The 24,949-nt window shown below is 28.1% G+C and overlaps 1 protein-coding gene across 1 annotated transcript in view; it reads right to left on the bottom strand.

Annotated features, from left to right (window-relative positions):
- Positions 1-16,421: 16,421 nt before the first annotated feature.
- LOC129960344 (dopamine beta-hydroxylase-like) overlaps positions 16,422-24,949 on the bottom strand; it is a 148,599-nt gene continuing 140,071 nt past the window's right edge. The window contains exon 12 of the mRNA XM_056073719.1: positions 16,422-16,601. Within this exon, the coding sequence (XP_055929694.1) occupies positions 16,476-16,601 (126 nt within the window). The 3' untranslated portion in view covers positions 16,422-16,475. The remainder of the gene's footprint in view (positions 16,602-24,949) is intronic.

Raw genomic sequence — 24,949 nt, 5'->3', positions numbered from 1 at the left:
CAATACTTTTATTCCTGTAATTACGTTGTGATTGTTCTAAAGAAAAGAAATCAACTTCCAATTTTCTGTTGAACTTTCAAACTGTTTAATTAGAATGTTCGCAAAAATCCCTTATAAGTATTTGAAGCTTAAAGTTGAGTTAACGTAACAAAAAAAGTTATGAAACGAGCAAAATAAAATAGGTAAACCGGAAAAGGCTGAAAGCACCTTCTGCATTAAGAATGTAATCTTTATTTTTTATTTATTTATTTATTGCGGAATAAAACTTATCTAATTTAATAGTCTAGTTTAGATATTGGAATAGGCTATCTTCATATAATTTTAATACCACTGCGTTATAGAATTTAGCAATTCTTCTCCTTTATAATTTCTTGTATTTGTCATTTTTCAAAGAGTTTTGAAGAAATGCAGCTTATGAAATGAACAACAAATATTGTGTTTTTATTTTCAATCAATTTTAATCGTCATGTAATGCGTTTGAAAGAAGGAATTTATTTACGTTATAAAGGTTTTTTTCTATATCAAGTATGTTAAACTCAAATCATAACCGACAAAATAATTATATTTTAAAGGTATGTGATTTGAGGTTAAGGAATAAATATTTTATTAATCATTCTTTCAAAAGTTAATGCTATAAAATCGGAAAATACCCACTGTTAAACATTATATGCCTGATATATTATATTTATTATCATCGTTGGTTTAAAGAAAATCTTGACCCTAATTATCTGTTTCACAATCATAATAACCATTTTCAAAAACTTTTGGCAATCAATTATCAATGACTGGTTTAATTTGTTTAGTTTAATTGATATTGTTTCTTAATGATCTACAGCCGTTATTTAAAGTCACAACTAATAATTTTTGAGTCGTGGTAAAAAGACGAAGGCGGTTAAATCGACACATTACTCTTCAAACTACAACGCTGCATCCATCCATGCGAGGGTGTTGGTTTTGGTGAACTTAAACTGAACTAGGCTCTCGAACACAGTTGATCTTCAATTGAAATTGAGTCTTGAACCTGCGATCTTCCGATCCTGAATCTGCCAGATCATGGCAATCTACTGAAAGCTAAATGTATATTTCTAAATTTTACGATAAATCAACAATTTGCATCTATAAAATGAAATAGAATGAAAGAAACTATAATTTAAAAAATAGGTTTCGCAAATAATATCCAAACACTTTTTTATGAAATAGGATCAAAATGTGTATTTTCTTTAATTATTTTGATCGATATTGAAAAAAAAATCCATTTAATTTTGAATAAAAAATTAAATTCCTCAAAATCATAAGGCATAAATATATCTAGTTGAATTTACGATACATTTGTTTCAAACAACCTTTATCTCAATTGTATTTGCACGCATTTGACCCTAGAAATCAAATAATGAAGAAGACTTAATTTAAAATAGTACAGAATCGAATATTTAAACTCCATTCTTTTAGATATAGATCCAAGTTCAATTTCGTATAGAAAGAGGTGTTTCTTAACCCTTCATTTTATGTCTTATTTTGCTTGAAAGAATTTAAAGATGAGTAACCTATTGACGATTCATTTATATTCACACTAAAGGGCAGCCCAAGTTTAAACCAACAAGCGAATGTTTCTCTCTTCATCAGCAATGTACTGAAATAATAAAACCCATTCTAGGGAAGGAAACATTTAAATTACATACAATATAAATGTTTCTTCCCCTAGAAATATTTACATTTACAAACATGTTAAGAAAAATAATTGTCTGTAGAACGAACAGCAGATAATATATAAGCAGTTACACTGATAATAAACATCTTTCTTAAAGAATTCATTATAAGATATAAAGAATTTACTGTAACCACAACATTGTGGATAAGATGCGGCGTCTTCAGATCAATTTCTTAGTTACTTTGATAAAATTAAGAGCTTTAGTAAGTTGATTAAGTGATTGATTGGAGGATATTTATAGAGCATGATCCAAGCATGTGCATGCTTCTCCAAACGTATGGTGAAAAAAAGTATTAGTGCGTATATTGCTGGAAAATATCTTTCATTTCTGAACTTGTGTTGGAAATTTTAATAAAGTAAGGGAAAATTGCTTTGTATCGCAGTTTTAATCTTTCATTCAATTTATCTTGCTAATAAATATAATAAACAAAGACTTTAAGAATTCTTCCCTAATAAATGTTAAAATATGCTTCTCTTTAGTACTTCCCGATATAATAAAATCTTTAAATCTCTCTATAAGTGACAATTCAATCTGTTATAAGCTATGCAAGATATACATATTGCTCTGCTATACACGGAACTTAAGCTGGTCTTTTGTAAGTTAATATCCATGTTTGAAATAAATAAATATTACAGAATAAAATGCAATATTTCAACACTAAAAATAGTGCACTACTAAATGATAATTTAATGCTTTTATCAAAATTGAAATTTATTAAACTTATTGAATATTTGTTTATCCCAGAAAACCAGAAGTTGGATCTATTTTGCCGAATAATTACCTTATTTTTGCACAAACAATAATAACTTTTTAAATATGAACATTTCAATAAAAGTTTATTATGATCTTTTAGCAGGCAAACATATTTTTTTCTTCAACTGTTACTATAAAGGGTTTTTCATAATAAATTATATTTTATATTTTAATATAACATTCATATCTTATTATAGACTTAAACATTTTTAGCAAAATAATACATTCGTCTGAACTTTAAAGTGTTTATTTTAACTAACTTAAAATAGAAATTCAAATTTCAGTTTTCAATACAGATTTGAAAATTATACTTATTCGGGAACTTATGAAAAAGCATTTAAAAGTAAGTGCTATAAATACAAATTTAAGACATTTCGATTATATATAAGTGATTATATAAATATTTTGTTTATCTTACTAAAGGCATTGATTGCAATTTAATCCTTCATTTTATTCATTCTTTTCATCTTATATTTAACAGTAATAACATTGATTTATCTAGAAAAATACAAAAATAACCAGATAACCTTGAAATTCAGAAGTAATTCTTTGAAAAATAAATCGTGAATATGCATAAATTAGATAATAAAAGTTCTAACGAACAGACCAAAAAAATTCGCGTTTGAAACACAAAATTATAGAAAAGGAGAAAAAATTCTAAAGAATTCGAAACGCGTAATAGTTCTTTTTATTCTGATAAACAAATTATGAAGAATGTTCAACTTAATATAAAAATTTTTTATGAAAGATTGTTGCATAATTATATTGCCATTCCATTTTAATAAGTATCTAAAATGAAAAACTGTAACTGCCAACTTGAAATTTTTTCTTTCATAACTTGTGGAGTTAAAAAATAAAATATAACATATATGTGGAAGAAATGTTTGTTATTTTGAACCTCTTTCCATGCCAAGAAATGTGGTATGCAGATATATAAAAAATTAGAAACGATCATTCTATCAGAGTTCCTAGAATTTTCGAGCAGCAATTTTACAGTTGCATGCCCTTGTTCGGGGAAGTGCACGTGTGGTGTTTCGACATCCCAAGTCACAATAAAATCATCTGCAGTTTCTTCCTCTAATCTGAGGCGGTTGATCGATCAATACCTCTTATAAGAAGGACACGCAGTATCTGGCTCGCTTGAAAACCGCTAATTCCTAGAAGAGTTCGGGGTTGCTGACTGTCCACACGCGCTTTCATTTAGTTATTTTTTTTAGTGTGAAATGAGGCACATTCAAATCGTTCTGGAGGGTCTTTTATTCCTTTCATGTTTGATCAAAAGACGAAAATTTTCAAAAGTTGGTAGAAAAGATGAAGATTCAATAGACGAATAATTAGGAGATTCAGAGAAGGAAAACATATGCATTGATAGTCTCTTTCAACGATACGAGGAATGCGGCTTTCCAGGAAATGATTTCTGCATCCAAGCTTTCACTTTTAAATGTTTTTGCGATAAAAAAAAATTCGAAGAAGACTCAATTAAATCCCTACCAGAAAAATTCATTAGCGAGATGAACTTTTTCTAGGATTTGGACTTTTTACTTTGAAGTCCTCATTGTAAATCGCAGCAGAAACGGATGATACACAATGAATATACTTTGGATGAGCAGCAAGAAAGGAAAAGAAAATTATGTTATCAGGGATGTGCACGCAAGAAAAACGTAACGTAAAATTAGGTAAAAAAACTGCGAAACAAAAGCTTCATGTATAGAATGCAAAATGTCTAATGTTTCTTACATCCGTGCACTCTAATTATTTTCACAATTTATTACTTACTCAAGTTTCATATTAAAAATATGGCATAATTCTGATTATAATCGCATTCATAAATAAAAATAAATAAAATTTCTCATAGAAATCATTGGCTCACAATCTTCTAATAAAAAGAACAAGTTCTTTTAATTATTTTATTAATTTTTTTTATTTTTTATTATTTTTAAACTATTTTATTTTTAAAAAATATTGTAACTATCACAAATTTCATACCGTGATATTGTTAAAATATACTTTGTTTTCATGTTTTTTTTTTTTTTTGATGACATCCCATGGGGGTTTTCGTATTACATTATATACTCAAATCCTCTATGATTAACTGGGATTTCGCACAAAACTTAAGAAAAAAAAAGTGCTATACGGAATTAATGTTTAAATCTTTTTTGGTGAACATTTTAGTTTTCCTTGAATATATTAAGAACTCTTCAGTTTTCACACTACATGCCTTTATTAAATTAAAGATTATAAATTTCCTTACATTTTCATGTTTTTATTTTTCTTCAACTTTTAATATTTTTGCAGAAAAGGGTTAAAAACTACTTTTTCGTTTTCAGTAATTTACGACCCCCTGGATCAAATACCCCCAAATCGACATATTACCTACATGGGAAAAAAAAACCTTTTAAGAATTTACTTTCGCTTAAAAAGAATTCATAGTTGAAGCATCATTTGTTACTTTTTAATTAAATTTTAAAAGTTTCCAACGATTCTCGGACTCCTTATATTTTTGCGATTTTCACCTACTAAACATCGTTTGGGACTCTATGTTGTTATGGGGATTCTCAATCCTCTTGAGGCCTACTAACACTGAATGTCAGTCGAATTCGCAACACCCTGATTATATTAACAAAGTACTTAAAAATTAACGATATATATAGCGATGTTTTTTATCAGTAGATTATTATTTGCTAAATGTCGCCTTATTTTAAAGTTATATTTAAAGAAAAGAAAACTTTCCTTTTGAAATATTATTAAAAAATTATTGCTATTTTAAAAATGAAAGTAATCAATAACGGTATATTTATTATAAAAATAGTCTGTTTTCGTTTTTCCTAAATGAACCAAACTATTCAAATAAATATTCATGTGCATATAAATTGTTTATAAAATTTAGCTGCATTTTATGATTTTCGCTATCCTAAAAATGATCCTCAGAGTGATAACTACTGATGTATTTCTTATGATTACAATGTACTGGTAGACCTGCATCGCTTTAACCTCTTCAGTCTGAAGGTCCACTTATAAGGATTTCTATTATTTGCCTAAAATAGAGATTTTATAATAAAAATAATTATAAAATATAAGTCGTTTAATGTTCTGATATTTCTACTTTACTTGAAACCTGTAGCCCTAAAATGATTCTAATATTTGATAGCAGAACACTGAATTTATTTGCGTAGCAAATAGTTATTTGATTTGATTTTTCAAAATGGTTTCGTGACAGCGTAGTTGAAAAATTAAGTAGTAATTTTCATTATGATTTAAAATAATAATAATTTAAAAGTAGTTTTCATTATGATTTAAAATAATGAGACACTTTACAGTTATAAAATTAGTGACATCGTGAATTATTAACTTATTTATAATCACTAAAATTCCAGTTGTGTTATATTTAGGAATTTTTATGTGATTTTTTTTGGACTTTTGTCATGATTTATGTGTCGATCCAAGTATATAGATTTCAGTTCTAAACGGAGTAAAACAACAATAATAATATTAAAGTCAATTTTTTAAAACTTTCTATTCACCCTTTTTAATGCATTTTATATAACTTTAATTTATTTTAGAAATATTTATAAGTTTCCAAATTTATATATTTTTATATTTAATAAGAACTTTATTCTTTCTCATTAAAAAGTGAGTTTTTTAGATGCATTTTATTTCATTATTTCGCATAATGATGAAACAAATTGAATATAAATAACATATTAATATTAAATATTTTATAATTAATACTTTTCATTTTTTTTATCTTTATTTGTCACTGTTTTTTTTAATATATTTTATATAGCATTAATATATTTCAGAAATATGTTTATGTTTCCAAATTGATATATTTTTATATTTATCAAGAATATTTTTCTCATTAAAAAGTGAAAATTTCTTAGTTCATGTCATTGCGTTCTTTTGCAAGAAGATTGTAAAAATTGAATCGATAATATAAAAAGAAATAGAATAGAGAATAGGAATAGAACAAAAAAAATAATGATAAAACGATTCATAGAGGTAAATTATATGAGCTTTGTGCGAGATGATTAAAATATTTGCATTTTGAAGTGGAAGGATAAATGGAAGGTTCTGTCATTTTATTTCCTTCATATGATGGCAATCAGGATATTTTTAATTTCAGAAGGTTATTAAAAGGAGAAAAGTGAAAAATCAACAAACCACCACCCACATTATGCACTCATTCAAAGAATGTACGCGTGGTACAGCCTTATGTAACCGATATTTGACATATTTTATTTACGCTGTTAAAACAAAAACAAAGAAAAAAATTGTCGGGTCGAGAAATAATCCATTTTAAAGATATGCAACTGCTGGATTCAGTGCGTCATAATATATGTGTAAAAGCCATGAAGAGAGAAAGTTAAAGTTAACTATAATCAAAATTGAGTTGATATTTAAATCGTTTTGATTTTCTTAATGTAAACAAATTTTTTCAGTAGCATTCAAAGATACGTGTGGGAAGAACAGATTTTTGTATAAAACGAATCTTGATATGATAATTCAACCGATTTTTTAAAAGATGTATTCATGTTCAAAAGCTTTGAAACTTTAGTTTGTCTTTCCTACTAAATGCATAGTTAAATTAAGGACCAAATTAAAAAAATTAATTCCAAAAGAAAAACATCAGAGCAATAAGTGATTGATTTTTACATTCTGCCTTAGTTAGAAACAGTTACTATTTAATTTATAAAAAAATTATATTAATCAAAATGTGAAGAGTATAAATCCCTAAAATAAACCTTTTATCCATTCTGTAAATACTTTACTGAATGGAGCTTACCCAGCCACTTAATGTATCTATCCAAATCCAACATTTATAGATCAGTATTGCGATATAATTCAAACTTTTATTTACATGATAAGGTAAAAGTATATTTCTTAACCATAAAATTCTTTGAAATTGTGAATTTTATGTGTGCGCAAAAATAAGAAGAAATTTCATATACATTAAACTAGACTCGTAAAACTTACCGAAAATAATAGTAAACATAATTTTAAAACTTTTCTAACCATTTCTCTTAAACTTGCCATTGTTTCTAAACTCTGACTCTTTGAATTCATGTGAGCCGCTGGATCTCAACTATTTGTTCTCTTAAAGTCTTGTTCATCCAAAGCAGTATTTCTTCCAGGGAATAAAAGCAGTAGCTTAAAATTATTTTCCACTCGAACAGAGTGTTATGAGTGTCTCGGGACCTGCTACCACAAAATAGCTTGTTTAGAAATTTGAAATGTTTTAAACTGTTTAGATAGCGTGAAGAATAGCTACAGGAAGGAGAAGTTGCATTAAACGAAGAATATAAACATTTATCAAGGTAAGCCCTTTTTCTTACATAAAATTTGAATGGCAGGGAAAGAGTTTCCAAAGATCTTCTAACCAAAACAGGTCTTATTGAAACTTAAATGTGAACCCATTACATTATATTTTACAGCCCCATTTTTTTCTCGAAATGAAATATTCTTCACAATGTAAATGTATATATTTATATATAAAAAATGTAAACATTTATGCAACAGAATATGAGCATTGCGCATAAATATTCTGCATATTCTTTTTTTTCTAGAATATAATTACATATAAAAAGGCTGTAAGCTTTCGTCCTAAATCAAGTATGATAAAATCATTAAATGTTACGATAATTAGTTTGAAAAGAAAGTTGCTTTAATAAAATATAACATTTCATTTAATAGAAAAAAAATTGCATCATGAGAATGAGTGTTGAAGCTCTCGGTCTTTCCAAAATTACATTTGAGAAATAGTCTATAAGTATTTCGAATGATTTCATTAACTGAATTGAAGTTTGAAAGGTAGGCATTCATTATTTTGCTCAATTATATCCCAAGCTAATATTTGAGACTTTTGACAAATATACATTATTTTCAAATAATGTAATAGCTTACTTTCTAAAATAAATAAAATGTTAATTGCGAAATTCTAATAATATTGGCATAAAATTAGACCTATTAGATAGTTTAAAATAGTCTCTCCTGATTCTAAGATATATAAATGGGATATTGGTAGGTGTTTATGTACTCTTTTAATTTCCTTTAACTTTTCATGAAGAAAGCAAATAAGTGTAAGAACATTCCAGTAATTCCAAATATATTCTCAGTCCTTTTTGATCAAAACTTTTTAAATACAAGACTACATGAATCCGTCATGAAACGCCATATCAGCTATAAAGACTTATTTCGGAAATGTTAAAAATAATAAGGGAAACATAATATCTTGAATATGTAAAGATAATATTTTGAACTTCGCAGTTTTCTGTAAAAGCACTCTGCTATAAATCAACTTTTGGTCTAACATATCTCATGAAATATAAAATAACTAAAATGCTAACTCCAAAATCTGAAAAAATGCATATTTTTAGAAAATATCATTTGAAAATATTTAGCCAAAATTTCTTATTCTACAGTCTGGAGTTTAAACCAATGAACTTCTGATCATTAATTAAAAGTACAGAAATTACATTAACATCACACTTATAATAAAATGTCATTGCACGCGCGCGCACACACACACAAGCATCAATAAAAATTATAATTATGAAATCTAATTAAAATAAGTTTTATTTTTATCTTAATTGGAACTGATTCGTTATAAAGTTATAGACAGTATTTTTGGTGATTATGGAGTTGGCATTTATTTTGAGAGTTAACTGTGCATTTCTTCAGCTTGAATCATATTAGCATAGACAAAGAAAATTTTTATTAAGATTTATTTTCAGAGAATCTAAAAATTCTCAGAAAATAATATAATTAAAATAAATCATTGAATTATATAAAAGTCAAAGAACAATAGCATTCTCTCATCTTTTTTCTCTTTATTATTATCTAGTTCATATCTCAATGAGTATGATTCTTTTTAGTTTCTTAATTATATTTATAATTATTTCTTTTCGAGTTGTTTTTAAAGAAAATCGATATTTTGAGAGGAATACACAAAGTTAACAGAAAGCAGTAAAAAAACCCTAACTCAATATTTTTTCAACTAATGATGGGAAATTCTTATTTCTTTTCGTAAAATTTGTTTATTCCAAGTTCAACTTGAATATTGACAGGAAGAAACTAATTTAACTACAAATAACATGGTGTGTTCAGAAAATGCAATTATGTGAAGAATAAAAAAAGGTTACATTGTTTTCATTCTTGAGTAGTTAAAGATAATAAATCTCCATAACGGTTTTTTTTTTATCTTGGCAGTAAAAGGATTTGGTGAGAGTGGGAACATTCTCCAAATATCTTTATTACTATCACGAAATATCTTTTCACATTCTTCTCTCTTCTTTCTTATTAGTATTATCTTCTTCTCAGTAATATTCTTAAAGCATTCCATATATTTTATTTATTCTTTTTTTCTTATAGAATAATTTGTATATACATTTCTAAGTTATTACCTATATATAAAGGAAAAATACAAGTGTATAGATGTTATTTCAGAAAAGTATGCGATGCTTAAAATAAAATGTACAGATTCAGTGTTCATTTCTTTTTCATTCTTTCACAGTCATAAGAATATTCATACACATATTTGAACTATGATGTGTTTTTCGCTTATTTTAGAAATAACTGCTTTTCTTACTTGTAACTTCATCATAAAATCTTTTGTTTCAAACTTTTATTTCAATACTTTTGATATTAAATTGCATACAACCAATCTACCAGAGGAGCAGTGCTAAACCATAAGCAGTATGCGCATTAACATTTATTATTGGATAAATGAACCCTTATGAGGCCAACTCTATGGTTAATTAGATTGCTCATATTTTAGCACATTATACATTTTGTAATTTTTAAAGAGGATATATTTTCTCAAATCCATTTTGAGCATGTAGAAATTGAAGAAGGTATGAATAAACACAATAATTATTTTTTCTCTTTTACAGATATGATTTTTTCTTCATATATAAATTTTTAACGCTTTTTAATCTATTTTTTCCCTGTGATTTATGCTTTCACAAAATTTACGAAGTTTTAATTTTGATGCATAAACTTTCTACCAATCAAACACCATTGGCAAATCCATTAGTATTGGCGCAGCTTGTCCCCCATTAGATCTCGTGTGATAAAACTAGAAACATATTTTACTTTACTTTCCATTTTTTTCCATCTTTTAGAGTTATTTTCCAGGAAAAAGAATCATCTTGTAAGTTATCTAATTTTTGATCAAATAAAAATGAAATGAGTTTATTGGTCTCATAAAATACAACGTAAAATATTTGAACATACTTATATGTAAATGCAACATCCTTAAACTTAGCCATATAAATTTGATTTTCTTATAAAACGACAGTGTTCAATATCTCAATGATTTCTGCTTCGAAATATTAGCAGCATCGTTGTGACCTCTGTTTGAGAAGCGGCAATAGAAAATTTTTAGTGCAGCGGATCCTCAAACACATTGAAAATTTAAATTGTTTTATGAATCATTTTCAAAAAATTGAATTTTTTTTTAATAAAATGCTCATTGCATTACAAATGTTTCTTGAAAAAGAAACAACGAAATTATGTGCTTAAACCTTTGAGTACATATGATGACTGAGTTCGTTATACTCGTTTTTTTATTTAAATTATGCATGATGAATTGAATGCCTAACAAAATCTATTTGCTACTTTTATATTCTTTTACGAATCTGTAATATTTTTTATTTGCTAAGAAGAATTACAGAAATTCTCAATGTATGCTAGAAATGGAAGAATATTAGCCACAATGTCGCAAATAATTGAAAACGAAATATGTGTCATAGTTTGGTTCAGCAAGAGCTTGGACTGAAATACACTACTGCTGACTACACTAATCATATTGAATTCCATAGAATATTTTATTTTATATAAAGTAATATTACATAAAACACTTAAATATGACTTTTACTTTATGGCTGGAAATTTCTTCCCAGCTCATCGTGCTTGCTTGAATTAGCTTTTGAATTTTAAGGAACCTGAAGGCAAGAAAGGAACGTTAGATTCAAAAACGTGAGTAATATGAATTCGAAAATATCTACAATAGAGAAACCTCTCAAGGAAATGCAGATACCCTCTCTCGAAAACCCTATATTGAAAGCTGCATATGTTACATGAATTTCGAAAAAGATTTTGAAAATGAAACAGAAATTTCAGATTTCTAACAATTTCTCATTAGCTTTACTGATTTCTATCCAAACCAATTGCAGTCAATTTGAATCTTTTCTCGTAAATTCATTTAAATATCTGTAATAAGCACAGAATCGTGTCGATCCAAATTTCTTCTTAACGAGCACTATAGGAGAAAAATAGGCCCTACTGATAGGCCTATTTGATTCTAAGAGGCAGACAACTTGGATGTTAATTGATTGACGGATGGTTAGCTGTATCAGTTTTATGTTGCGTCACATTACAGCGGCCGTCATCAGAGTGACAAGTAAAAAACAAGTTCTGAAGTGTTTTAAATAATTTTCGTATTGCTCTTTTCTGATCTTTACTAAGTCATTCAAAATGTTCGGAGATCATCGGGAGATTTGACCTTCAGAAACTTTTTGAAGAACGTTATGACATACATTATCGTTTCGCTTGCCGCAATAACAGCTTGTAGGCCACACTTTTGGTTTATTATCCAAATTCAGAATTCTAACGGGTATGACGGTCACACTCGATGATTTAAAAAGGAGCAACTTTCTAAAACGTTTGCCTATTAAAATCCTACGCAACATACTTAAATAGTCCAAACATTCAAGAACTCCTTGGGTAAGATATTCCGAAGTTCTGCTATTATAACCTCTCCTTTGCCGATACAGAACCAAATAATGAATACTGTCCACTAGTTAAAATTAGTGAAGTATATGTGGAACGGTGATATTCAGTTATTTTTGGAAACATTTGAATTGGAAATTTCTGAGTTCACATTCAATCGATGCATACAATTTTCTTTCTGCCTCCGTTTTTCACCCGTAGCAGCCTTTAACCCCTTCGCATACAATGACGAGTCTGACTCGCTCATCAAATTAATGAATTTTTAATTTAAAATCTGCAATTAAGTGAAAGTATAAAGTAATTTAAAATACAAAAAGCATTTAAAAACACTTCTATATCTCAAAAGCCGTATATTATTTTAGGAATTGAAATGACAAAAAATGTTCCAAACAGGATGTGTCATCTAATTAGAAAGTTAAGAAAATTCGTAGGTCAAGGGGTAAAGAAATATTAGCAGCCGAGTAAATATGTTATTCTTTCAATTATCTAGGAAAGCAGGACTCTTTATTTCTTAACAAATGTTGGTAATGAAGGTATCTCTGTAAATATAACTTTACAGATATGACATTAACTTGGCAAAAAAAAAAATGTCTTATCAGGAGTGTATTATGTTCTTTTCCTTGCTCGGTTAGTGTCATCGCTGAAAAGTTAGATTTACATATTTGTAACAAGTGTGCATTAGCAAATCTCTTCCAAACACAAAAATCTTATCAAATAAATTAACACGGAAAGGCATATCTTATATTTGGGAGGCGCATCATTTTTAAAATGTTACTCGCTATGTTATATTTCGTTACTGAGTATTGTATCATTTAGTAGTTCGAAGAAGCTCTCAATTATAAAGGAATTCCATGGATATTTGATTCCTTATCATGTATATGGTTAATAAAACCTGTTTTGATTCCGCAATGAAATTGCAAAAATGTCATTAGAAATTTGTGTAAATGAGCATACGTGTCGACTTTCTCTAAAAATTAATGATTTTTGCGTTTAAAGTTTATTTTGTTTGTTTGTTTGTTTCTGCAGATAGCTGATGAATTGTTTTCAAGCACTATGTTTAATGCCTGCATTAGTTACGCGCACAAGTGAGATAGTTCATCCTTGTTCTGCAACTGTAATATGTAGGAAATAAATTTTTCTTTCATTCCACAGACACACTTTTATTCGCGCTGCATCATTAATATTTATAAGAAATCAGAAATGTTTTTTATATATTATTAACCTATTAAGGCTACACAAATTCTTGAAAATGGCAAAGATACCATTTTTTTTTCTTTCTTCGCATTTTTAGATGGCCTATTTGATTGGAAAGGTTGAGAATTTTAGATTTCCTTTTAGATCCTTAAACCTTTGAAGTTTTCTGAGCGTTATCAATCTCAAAATTTCGCAGCCAAAGGAACGTTAAATAAAATGGTTATCTTCCATTATTCAAATAATTTGTTTGTTTATATTCTGTGTTATTTTTGAATTTTTACTCCTAGCTGACTAATATCTACCAAGTAATACCAAGTATCTATCAAGTTGTAATACCAAGTCTTTTTAATTCTTAAAAGGTTTGTTGTTTAATGCTTTGTTATTCCTTATTCTTTCTTCTGTTAAGGAAATATCTGGACCAAAATGTTTTTGAATGACAAAAACAATAAGGTTTTAAAGAGACGGCAGATTATTGAAAGCAATGATTCTGAAAATCATCCTTCTTCAGATACTCATGTGAGACTTCAGATTATATGTATTTTGAATAAATGTATTGCGGATAAGAATAAAAAAATCAGTGAAGTGTAAAATCGGTAATTAAAAAATCAAACTTAGTTAGATCCAATTAAAACTGAGAAGAAATAAAAAGAATTTATATATAAAATTGTTTATTTTTAATGTAAATTTTTGTTATTATCATTATTAGTTTATAGAAGCTTTTTAGGTTAAAATTTTTGTGAAAATATTAAGTTTCATTTAACCGGAGAAATTTGTTGATATCGCAAATAATGATATTGATACTGTGAGAAAACATAATAATTTGAATAAGAAAAATATATTCAATCATATTGAGTTTAAATGTTGTTTCTATTCATTTTTTAAGTTGGAAAAATAACTTAGATTAGAGTTTTAATAACTTAATTTAGAGTTTTAAAAGCTTTACTAGATTTTGCCTTATGTCTTACCAAAATTTAATTGCATTTTTCTTAGAACTTTAATATTCGTCGCTGCAAGAATTTTCAATTCCCCATGGTTCTATTTCTATTCAAGATAGAACGTTGAAATTTTTGAACATACTTTCATATATAGTCACTATAACAATTAATATCTATTTATGTCTGAAAGTTCTAGTTATTTTTTAAATATCAAACTTGATATATTAAGAATTTTCATGCTTTTTTCCCAGATATAGCTGGAAAAATATTTATTAAAATTTTACATTTCTATAATTCAAATCAACTTTTGTTGCAAATAATTCAAGAAATGATATCATGTGGAAGTAATTGAAAAATACTGAAAATTAAGCTTTAAAATAAAACTTTTAACTTTTAAATAATGATTTTTCCTAAACTTATTTTTTTGTCAAAATCATTATAATAATTACTAACTTATACACGGATTATATTTCTTTTAATATAGCAGTCTATAAAAAGCACATTTTGGAAAAGGTATTATTGTGTTGCCTTAACAGCTATATATTTTTCCTCTTATAGTAAATAAATAAATAATAATAAAATAAGTTATTCGCAAAATTTTGTGAACAAATAAGGACTGTTAATTAAATAAATAATATTTTTATTTTATTGTCTGCGCTAGGAAATTGTTCAGGTTTTATGAACCTGTGTTCAATTTTTTAAAGATTCCTCATATTTCAGAAATTTCTAAGATTTGACTCTTTCTTATATTCTCCAAAGTTTATCTTCATCAGAATCTTTACCTTAAAAGAATGTTTCTGTAATTTTGAAAAAAAAATCTGAAAAATGCGGTTAAAAATGTGTAGCCTCTATTATCAAATTTTATATTGAAGAAAAGGGGAAAAAAAGTATTTTTCATTTCGGAGTTTAACTCTTTTTCTGAAATAAAAAAAAAACAAGAATTCATTCAACCAACTCGGATATTACGTCGTTAAGTTATCTGGCAAGTATTTTTTAATTCAGAATATGTTGACTAACAATTTAACAACAAAAACAGTTTAAACTTAATTTTTTTTATAAAAATAAGGCATGCATACATTCATAATTTATGCTTTTTTTTCCTTTCATATAATTAGATATAATAGCTTTTATTTGGATTTCAGGAATTTCATTCGCTCAAATTGTTATATATAATTTTTTAGTAAGAATCTTTCTGGAAATGAAAATATCTTTTGCTTAGTCATTAAAAAAACTGTCATCTTTTCTTTTATTTAAATCAAGCATCTCTTTATTTTTGACCAAGATTTATACGTGTAACGAATGATTTCTTTATTATCTACTAACTACCTTAAAGAAAAATATTTCATTATTCAAAATACATTTTTATGAGTCTAGTTATAATTCTACTTTTTTGAAACTGTAATTTTTAAGATTCAATAATTTTCCATCTTTCTTACTTTCAAAAACATCTTCACTTCTTAAGTACTTTTTAAAAATTTATCATTAGAATATGCGCGTCAAATATTTTTTAGGTTCCTAAATTTTTTTGAAATTTAAAATATTATTTTGAAAGCTCCAAAAACATGTTTATACAAATGTTAATTTCTGACAAATATGCATTGAAAAACTCAAGAACCAGCTGCATTCAGTGCTTTCCAATGAAGTTTTAAAGAAAAACAAATTAGAAAATATATCACAAGCGAAAACAAAATTTTCTTTTTCAAATTTAAAATAATTTACCGCCTTTCTTAATTTTTACCGTATACCGTTTCACTTTTTTTTTTATCAGTATCCTTATTTCTCTTATGTTGAAACTTGAAGTTTCCTTTCAAGATTTTGCATATTTTTATTCCAAAATATCTGGTATGGCTCATGTTATATGTATACATGTACGTCATAAAAAGTTTGAAAATTGATATGATTGAAATATTTACAACTTTTCTTTTAGATAAAAACAAACTTTCAGCTGTGAACGGTAGACCGAAAGTAATAAATAATGTATAATGTCCTTCAAAGATATATCACTCACAATAAGCAAGAGAAGTTTTCGAGAAATTTTATTCAACAATTCATACATCGAAGATGATCGAAGCAAATCATTAATAATTTCATCATCCAACAGTCTAACTAATGTAAATTGTATTTAATATGAATTCAAACCATTGCATTTTTTCTCTTATTCATCGCCTTCTTCCTCCTCATCGTCAATGTAGCTTTTACTTGCTGCAGAGCTTCTGCATCTTCGCTTTTGCGGTGGCAGAGGGTATAAAATTTCTGTTTTTGGTACACCATTCCAATAACCCTAAAAGAATCATTAAGAATTTTAAAAATCATGATTTTAATAATAAAAATATACAATTTCCCGATTAGTAAATCTAAAATGTCATTGAAAAAATATAATGCCTAAGTCTCCTCTGTTGAATGATAGCTTTGCATAAATGTAAAGTAAGATGTTATATTCTGAAACAAAAAATACTTATCAATACAAGATATAAAAGAAAACGGGCTAAAATATATGTTTTTGGCTTACATTTTTAGAAAAGTTTCCTTTTAAGTATTGCTGCCTTTCTATTTTTGTTTGCAATTTTACCTTTAAATATTTCTCATCTATTCTCTGCTTTTAAATTTAAATATGAAGTTCCTTATATTATTTCTTTTAAAATCTACCAATGATTCAAAATGCTTGAAATTAAAATACAAATATTCTTTACATTACATTTTCTTTCTTCTAATTCAAATTAAATCGGAATGAAAAATTACATTCAAATAATGTTTTTGTTAATTTTTAAGCATAAAAATTCAAATGAGTTAAGAGCAATGCGAAGTAAATGTATAAAATTTATTTGATGTAGGATTAACTGCAAGTATTATCAGTAGTTTTAAATCAAAAAGAATTTACAGTAGTGAAGCAAAGGAATGTGCCATCTGTGCAAATGTATTAATTCTAGATGATCTTATACACTTGCTTAAACACCGTTTTCCAAGAACCGCACAGTAATTGAAAAGGTAATACACAAGAGAAAACAACTGCCTCATTACCATACAGTTCCGAGAATTTGAGACGCTGTCAGTCTATTGTGAAAGTAGATACCACGGTTGTTTTCATTTACAGCTATAATAATACAATAAAAATGATAAATATTTTTTATCATGAAATCAGCATTTAAATAAAATAAGAGCACGCCAAATACTGATTTCTTTTTCTAAATTTTCAGGAAGTTTCCCTCTTACACCGATTAAATGGTGAGCTGTAAATTTGGTGACTACATGTTATAAATTATTTTTACGAACTTAATTAGGTAAGTAATAATTCAGGAAATTTTATATCCCATTTTTAAGAGTTAAGTCGACTCAATACTTTGATGTATTATGACAAATTAAAAGAAGAAAATTATAGCTAGCAAAGGCGGTAAAACTGAGAATATCATGCATGATAACTATTTATCGAACATTCCGAAAGAAATCGTTCGTTGCTTGTGATGTCTATTATATAGAAGTTGAAAAGTCCCGTCTTCCTTTATTAAAACATGACATTAATTATAGTGAACCATTAATTTGATTGATTCCATGCATCAAAACAAAAGCTGTTTGCTTTATAACATTAAAAATGTATTTGGGTCAATATTTTTTATTTTCACTGTGATATTTTTCATTGAAAAATATTCTATGTTATTTCAGAGAAATATTTAGATAGTCGGAATTTGTACAATTTTTTGTTAACTGTTTTCTGCTTAAGATGGTTGAACTGCTTTATCTAAATAATTTGCAATCCTTTTCCTCATATTCGAGCATTTATTCTTAAGATTGTTTTTCTTAGTTTCATATTTTTGTAAATTTTCAGTTATCATAAACACTATATAAGGGGAAAATTTAGAATGAAATTCATTAAAACATTTTTGGCGTGTTTTAGGAAAATTAAATAGCAAATAGTAAGAAAATGACATCTTCTCAAAATATTATTTCACATGCATATAATTATTTATAATCTTGAATAAAGCTGAGCTTAGAATTGTGTTTAGCCTTTAAAATTTCTTCAGCTACACTAAACTTTTAAAAATGTGGCTCTTATCGGATAAAGGCTTTTATTACAATTACAAATGATAGAACTCGGATATTGTACATTTATATGTTTGTGTAGGAATCGAACTTACCATGTTTGTATTATTTTTTCAAATAATTACAAAGAGAACACATAAATTTCTGAAATTTAAGTTTCATAAGTTAAGCATCATTTTTGTCAATTCATGGCCTATTTCTTCCCTCTCCATTTCATTCTGACTGTTGAGGAATATTGATAAAAAGCTCAAACCCTAATATCCCTCGGCCAAATGGTAGCTGAAAATTGTTATTTTAAATTATTATGATGCATTGTTTCTCATCATCAAGATCTTCAACGAATTTAATAAAAATGATAAGCATTTAAATTATCTAAGAAAAATTAAGAAAGTGGGAACAACCGGAAATATATTTTAATATGAAATAAACCTCGGAGATTGTAATTAAAATTTAAAATAGATACAGACATTAGGACTTATCAAAATTTTAAATTAATGGTCTTCTCATTATTAAACATGAATAGACTCCTCATATTAAATAATTTTACAGCTCTTGCTTTTGAATCATAGATGCTGGATAATACCCGAATTTGGATCCAGTCTTCATATTTCCTCATCAAACTGTCAGGAGAATGCTTTATTCAAAAAAGAGTTGACTAGCTATCGGGACAAATAGATGACAACCTTTCAAAATAACTGGGTCACGAATGAGAGATCCTCCATATTAGCCTTATGAAAGTTAAAAATATGACATCCCTTTTCAAGATAAGATCATTGACTAAATCAACGCAATCCGATTCCCAAAGCAAATAAGTTCTACATTTTTTGGCATTGAAATTTTTGGACCAAATCTGTACGTGTTTATAAGCTAAATGTTAAAAATTAGAATTAAAAATTTATAAAATCAATGTCACACAGACTTAGCAAAAATTTGAGAATACGACTTTATTACTTTTTTCATTTAAAAAAAAATTAACAACTGAAATCGGGTTTTTTTCAATGAAAAAGAGCTTACCGTTTAATTTCTATTTAGAAACATAAGTCTTTGTTTAACTTGCTAAATGTTTTCAAACGACAGAGGTAATTGATTTTGTATTAAACTTAAATGCAATATCAGACATATATAAAGCTGAAATTATACTTAGATAATTAACTTGAAATATTGCCACAAAAAAGGCAATATTTCAAAATTTAGATTCATCTTTCCCGAAAAGTGTGTTTTTTGGTTTTAATTCTAGGCTATTTGCGTCAGGTTTTATAAAAATAAAAAAATTTGAATATCTGCGCAAAATCATATTTTAAGCAGGAGCTGTTGTTAAATTTGTTTAGATTTTTTTGAATATCAATTAACACTATGCCGTCCAATGACACCATGTTGGTGTCCCGCTAAAACTAACTGATCTACTGAAACCTAAAATGATTCTAATCAGTCCTACATGGTCCAAACAAAATAATTCATATAAATAATAAAACCTAATTAGATGTGCAGGCAGCATAGTGTTTCTTCTTCAATGCTCTGTTCAAACGCATCAATCATGTCCGGTAACGATCCCCTATGATGGTTTCAATCAGTTTCAACTGTTCAAAATATATCACATCCAGCTAGTCCCAGTAAATACAAATCATAAGCTTGATACCGTGAAATTCGATTTGAAGAGTTGAAACTAATCGTAATATGTTCTTTCACTAAGACTAGACTCGCCGGAAGTAATGGTGAGTATTCGGTGAGACTCAGCAGCATTTTTTTCCACATGGAATCAAATAATCAGAGCTCTCCGCTATTGACGAGAATTTGGCTCGAAACTTACATCCTAGAGCGAGAATAAATTTATAATAACACACAAATTCATTAATGGGGTGCTGTCGTTATGTTGACAGGTGTCCAAGCTTACTGTGTGATATTTTTATACGCTTATTTCGACTTACCACTGTAACCATCTATTGAAATACGGCAGAAGCAAAGTTGCCCCTAAGTGTTTTTTTTTTGTCTAAAAATATAAGATAACGCAAAAAGGAAAGTGAAAATTACGAAAGAGGACAACCTTAAAATCTGATGCATGAATCTAGAGTCATGTCTTGTGTTAACGCGTTGTTGAACAATTCAATTTAGAACTAAATGAATAATGTTAATGTAATTCAAAACTTTGTAAATGTGTTTTTATTTATTTCAATTCTACATACGCTGTATTTTATTGAAATAAAATACCTTGGTTGGTGTAGCTATTTTATTGAAATAAAATAAGGTCACCTTGGTTGGTGTAGTCTCAGGAGCTTTTGACATTTAGATCGAAATTCCTCAGTTTATAGGTGGGATCTTGGGCCGACTGCCAGTTCTCCATCTACTAGGTATTGAAATATTAATGGTCTAGAAGGAATGAGGGTGCCAAGTTCTGTTGCGACTCCTGCTGAGTGGTTTGCTATTGTGGTTTACATCATCCCCGAATGGTTGTGCCGGAATAGATTTTCCTCTTGAACCTTTCACCTATCCCTTTCTGATGAAATTTTTTCTGTACAAAAGCAGTTTAATGATCATGGCAAAAGCGTCGCATTTTATGACAGCGTAATCTTTTAAATTAGTAGACAAAAAATTCAGCTACACAAAAATGTCTTTTGATGTCAAGAGAAAAAAGGCTGTCTATTACCGAAGATAATCCAAGAAGCTCGCTATTATTAAGAATTAATCTTTACATACAAAAATTTTTCCTCATATTTGTTTGACATTCAGAAAAAAATTAGTATATTTTTTTTTTCTTTCTTCCTTCTAATATTCTTCATATGATGCAAGGATTCAGTGAAAAAAATTCATATGTTATATTCATTCAAAACTGTCAGTAAAAAGATATGTTTAAATATTTTCTAATCACTTTATATATTTCAAAGAAAAAGATGGCTTTTGTCCTTAAATTTTTATTTTCTTAATTTAAGAAAGACATTTCACATTTTATTCATTAACTGAATTGGCAATTAGAAGAAAGAATAAAACTTTTATAATGGTTTTCAAAATAAAATAAGTAACGCATTGAATAATTATACAATTCCATTTTTTATTTAAAAAATACAATGAAAGAAAGGGATGAAAAGTTCCTATGATTTTTAATTAAAAAAAGTTAATGTATTAACTTTTTTAATTTAATTATGTTATAAATTATTAGTAATTACTATTAGCTATCTCGCTAATATGAATAATTTTTAAGCTAGAAATTTTAAGACAAGGAATTAAATTTTTTTCTTGTCCCTCTATCTGATTTTGAAGTCCTCCTTTAGTTATTCTTCTTCTTAATTTTAATAGGGGCCGCAGTGGCCTGGTGGTAAGGTCTCGGCTTCGGAACCGAAGGATTTGAGGTTCAAGATCCGATTCCACCAAAGAACCGTCGTGCTCGTTACAGGTGCACGTTAAACGTCTTGGCCAAACGTCCTCCCTCTGGTGGGGCGTGGTGGGAAGAGGGGGGTGCCAGCTCAGGTGTCGTCCTCTACTTCTGACCGCGGTTCAAAATTACAAGGTTCGTCTCAAAATAGCCCTAGTGTTGCTTTAAAACGGGACGTTAATATAACTAAACTGAACTGAATCTTAATTTTAATAATTACATGATTTAAGTAAAGATTACAATGTTGCTGTATTGATGAATAAGATATAAAGGCTTTTTCCAGATTTTAATTATAAAACCGAATATTGTAAAATTTTCTTAATTTTCATTATTAATCTGAACATATTTCATCTGTATATCATTAATGTTAAAGCAATAAAAAATGATTATAGCAACAATTCCGATTTTCAAATAAATATTTAATTTAATCTTTTTATAAAGCTTCGTAAATGTTTTTGTTTATAAAATGAATGAATTATTTAGATGAAACATATGTTGTATAGAAGAAAATAACTATTTTTCAAAAACTCTTTAAAAATCAAATTTACATTTAAAAAACACTTCAACACAAGGAAAGTCACAAAGACTTTCATTTTATTGGCATAACTTTTGTTCTAACATATCTATAAACAAAATAAAATTAATAAATAGTCAAATAATAGTACTTTAAGTCAGAAAAGTTGCAGGTTTTGAAGTCAGGTTTTGAAAAAAATTTGTCTCCAACAATTTCATCACGCAGAAGAAACATTTAAAGATATTTTTTTTTTACCTATTTTAACCTTCATCAGTTTTAATCAGTGTTTTCATTTTCAATTTGTAGAGCAGGTAGTTAATAATCAACTTATCTAATCAAACAGCCCATTCATTCGAACATAATTGCAAATTACTCGCCTTGCTTAGTAAGCATATAACTTCATTTCTGAATCTTTCCCAAATGTAACTTTTACGCTAAATTTCGGCTTAATAAGATAACTGGGCAATGTTTCACAATGTGTCAAAATCATAATGCTTCTACGTTTCAACTTGCTGCCTCTTCAGTGGTTAATAGGGAAATAAATAGTGGGAAAACTTCTGAAAAGTATAATATTCCTTAAATAACCTATGATAATGTTGTCGTTTTCATTCAAGAAGACAGGACACTAGAATTTATCGAGTAATAATGCAAAAGATGAGACCCTCCTATAAGCCCTTACATGTGCAGAATGGGGAATTCCTCTTGATTTGAAACTCATTGTAAAAGATTTCTTTAATTCTATACAGAGGTAGATACCGAAATTTAAAATTACCTTACCTAGGACAGTTTGCTAGCATTCTTTATTTTATCAAACGAAATAAACAGCAGCTTTCTTCCTGCAATTGCCAAAATACAGGGTTAGCAAGAAATAAGTTACCCATTTTAGAGAGTTCTAAAATGCGTTCTATTGATCCAAATGAGATAAAATTTGAATTACAGATTATTGAGATGATGCGCTTTACATTCATTAACTAAAAAATAAAAAATAGTACAAAAATTCACCGTTAGGTGGCGTGGCAATACATATAAAACCATTTAATAGGGTTTATAATTGTTAAATAAAGTAAAATTAAAATAACACAATATGCCCTACTTCATTTTAATAATATTCTCTAATCGGAGAATCTTATTTTCTATAGATGACAAGAGTAAGTTTGCCGAAATATTAAGAATACGGCGCCGAATTTTGTCTTTCAGATCTGGTAGATACGATGGCCTTTGACGGTAGATATTGACCTTCAAATAACCCCACAAACAAAAGTAGCAAAGGGTGCTGTCCGGCGAGGGAGAAGGCCATCCTATTGGGAAATGACGGTTGATAACTCGTGTTTCTGTGAAATTCTGTATTGGACAGTTGTGGGTGTTAGCTTGCCCATTGAGGCAAAAGTGAGCCTCATCACTCCACCGAATGTTCTATGGCCAAGTTGTGTCAATCACCATTCGAGCAAGGAATTGAAGTGCAAAAGTTTTACGGACCTGTAAGTCCCCGTCCTGCAATAGGTGCACAGATTTGATTTTGTATGGATAAAAATGCAAAATCTGCAGTACGATTTTTCATACAGTTAAATACGGCATATCCAGAACACGGAAAACAACTAGCAAACTCACACTATTATGCGGCGAGTGACTGCTGGCTTCAACGTGTGGGGGCGCAATATTTTTGACGTTAGAAGACGGGATTTTTTTTCGTCCTCTACCTGGAAGAAGGCCAAGTTGCCCAGTTTTTTCAAATTTCTGCATCATCTTGCGTAGGGCACCTGGAGACATTGGATCCCTTCGTATCTGCTTCTTGCGACGAAATTCGTTTAGAGCTGCAACAGAGTTTTGTTGGTAGAACAATTTCACCTGTAGCGCTTTTTCTTGCAACGTAGTCATGACAAACATAGAAGAAACTAATGTTCGTGCAGAATCCGCCTTCCTTTTATCCAGAGAAAAATGATAATATGCGCTGTAATGCAAATTATGTTTCACATTTTTAATATATCTAAATAAATGCCATTTTGTTACAGCACCATCTATTGGTGAATTTTTGTACTAAATTTATTTTTTAATTAATAAGTGTAAAGCGCATCATCTGAATAATCTGTCGTTCAAATGTTATCTTATTTGGACCGATAGAACGCATTTTAGAGCCCTCTGAAGTGGGTAACTTATTTCTTTCTCAAGTTAGCTTTAAAGTAAATCATTTGAAAGTGCCTATAATAGCTTCCAATGAGTATATCAAATTATCAATAGAAATTTGACTGATCATCCACGGTCCAAAAATTAATAGTTCTTAGTATATTTAGGCATCCAGAAAGTGTTATCAATTCTAACAAACAAGTGTTTCTTTAATGTTTGCCGCTGGGCGTCAAGAGAATGACTTCATCATTCCATATAATGTATTGTTAAAAGTAATTCTGAAAGTGCCGAAAGAAATAAAATATGATAAAATTTAAATCTATACCCGATACTTTGCATTTCGAAAAAGGTTTAATCTGCCCACAAAATCTTTTGATTTGAATTTGTTGTATTAATAATTAATTGATAAACTTATTCAGATGTTTTTTTTTTTAATTATTTGAAACGATATGCCTAGAGAATGCTATTATTTATTTTTTTATTTATCTTAAAATAGACAAGTGCAATTATACATTTAGGATTCTTATTTAAACATATTTCATTGACGATGCTTAACGAAATCGCTTTACTAAAGCCTTAATCCTTCTTAGAACAA

The sequence above is a fragment of the Argiope bruennichi genome, chromosome X2 (assembly GCF_947563725.1).
Source record: "Argiope bruennichi chromosome X2, qqArgBrue1.1, whole genome shotgun sequence".
In the NCBI taxonomy this organism is placed as follows: domain Eukaryota; kingdom Metazoa; phylum Arthropoda; class Arachnida; order Araneae; family Araneidae; genus Argiope; species Argiope bruennichi.
This window is presented reverse-complemented; position numbering and strand designations above follow the sequence as displayed.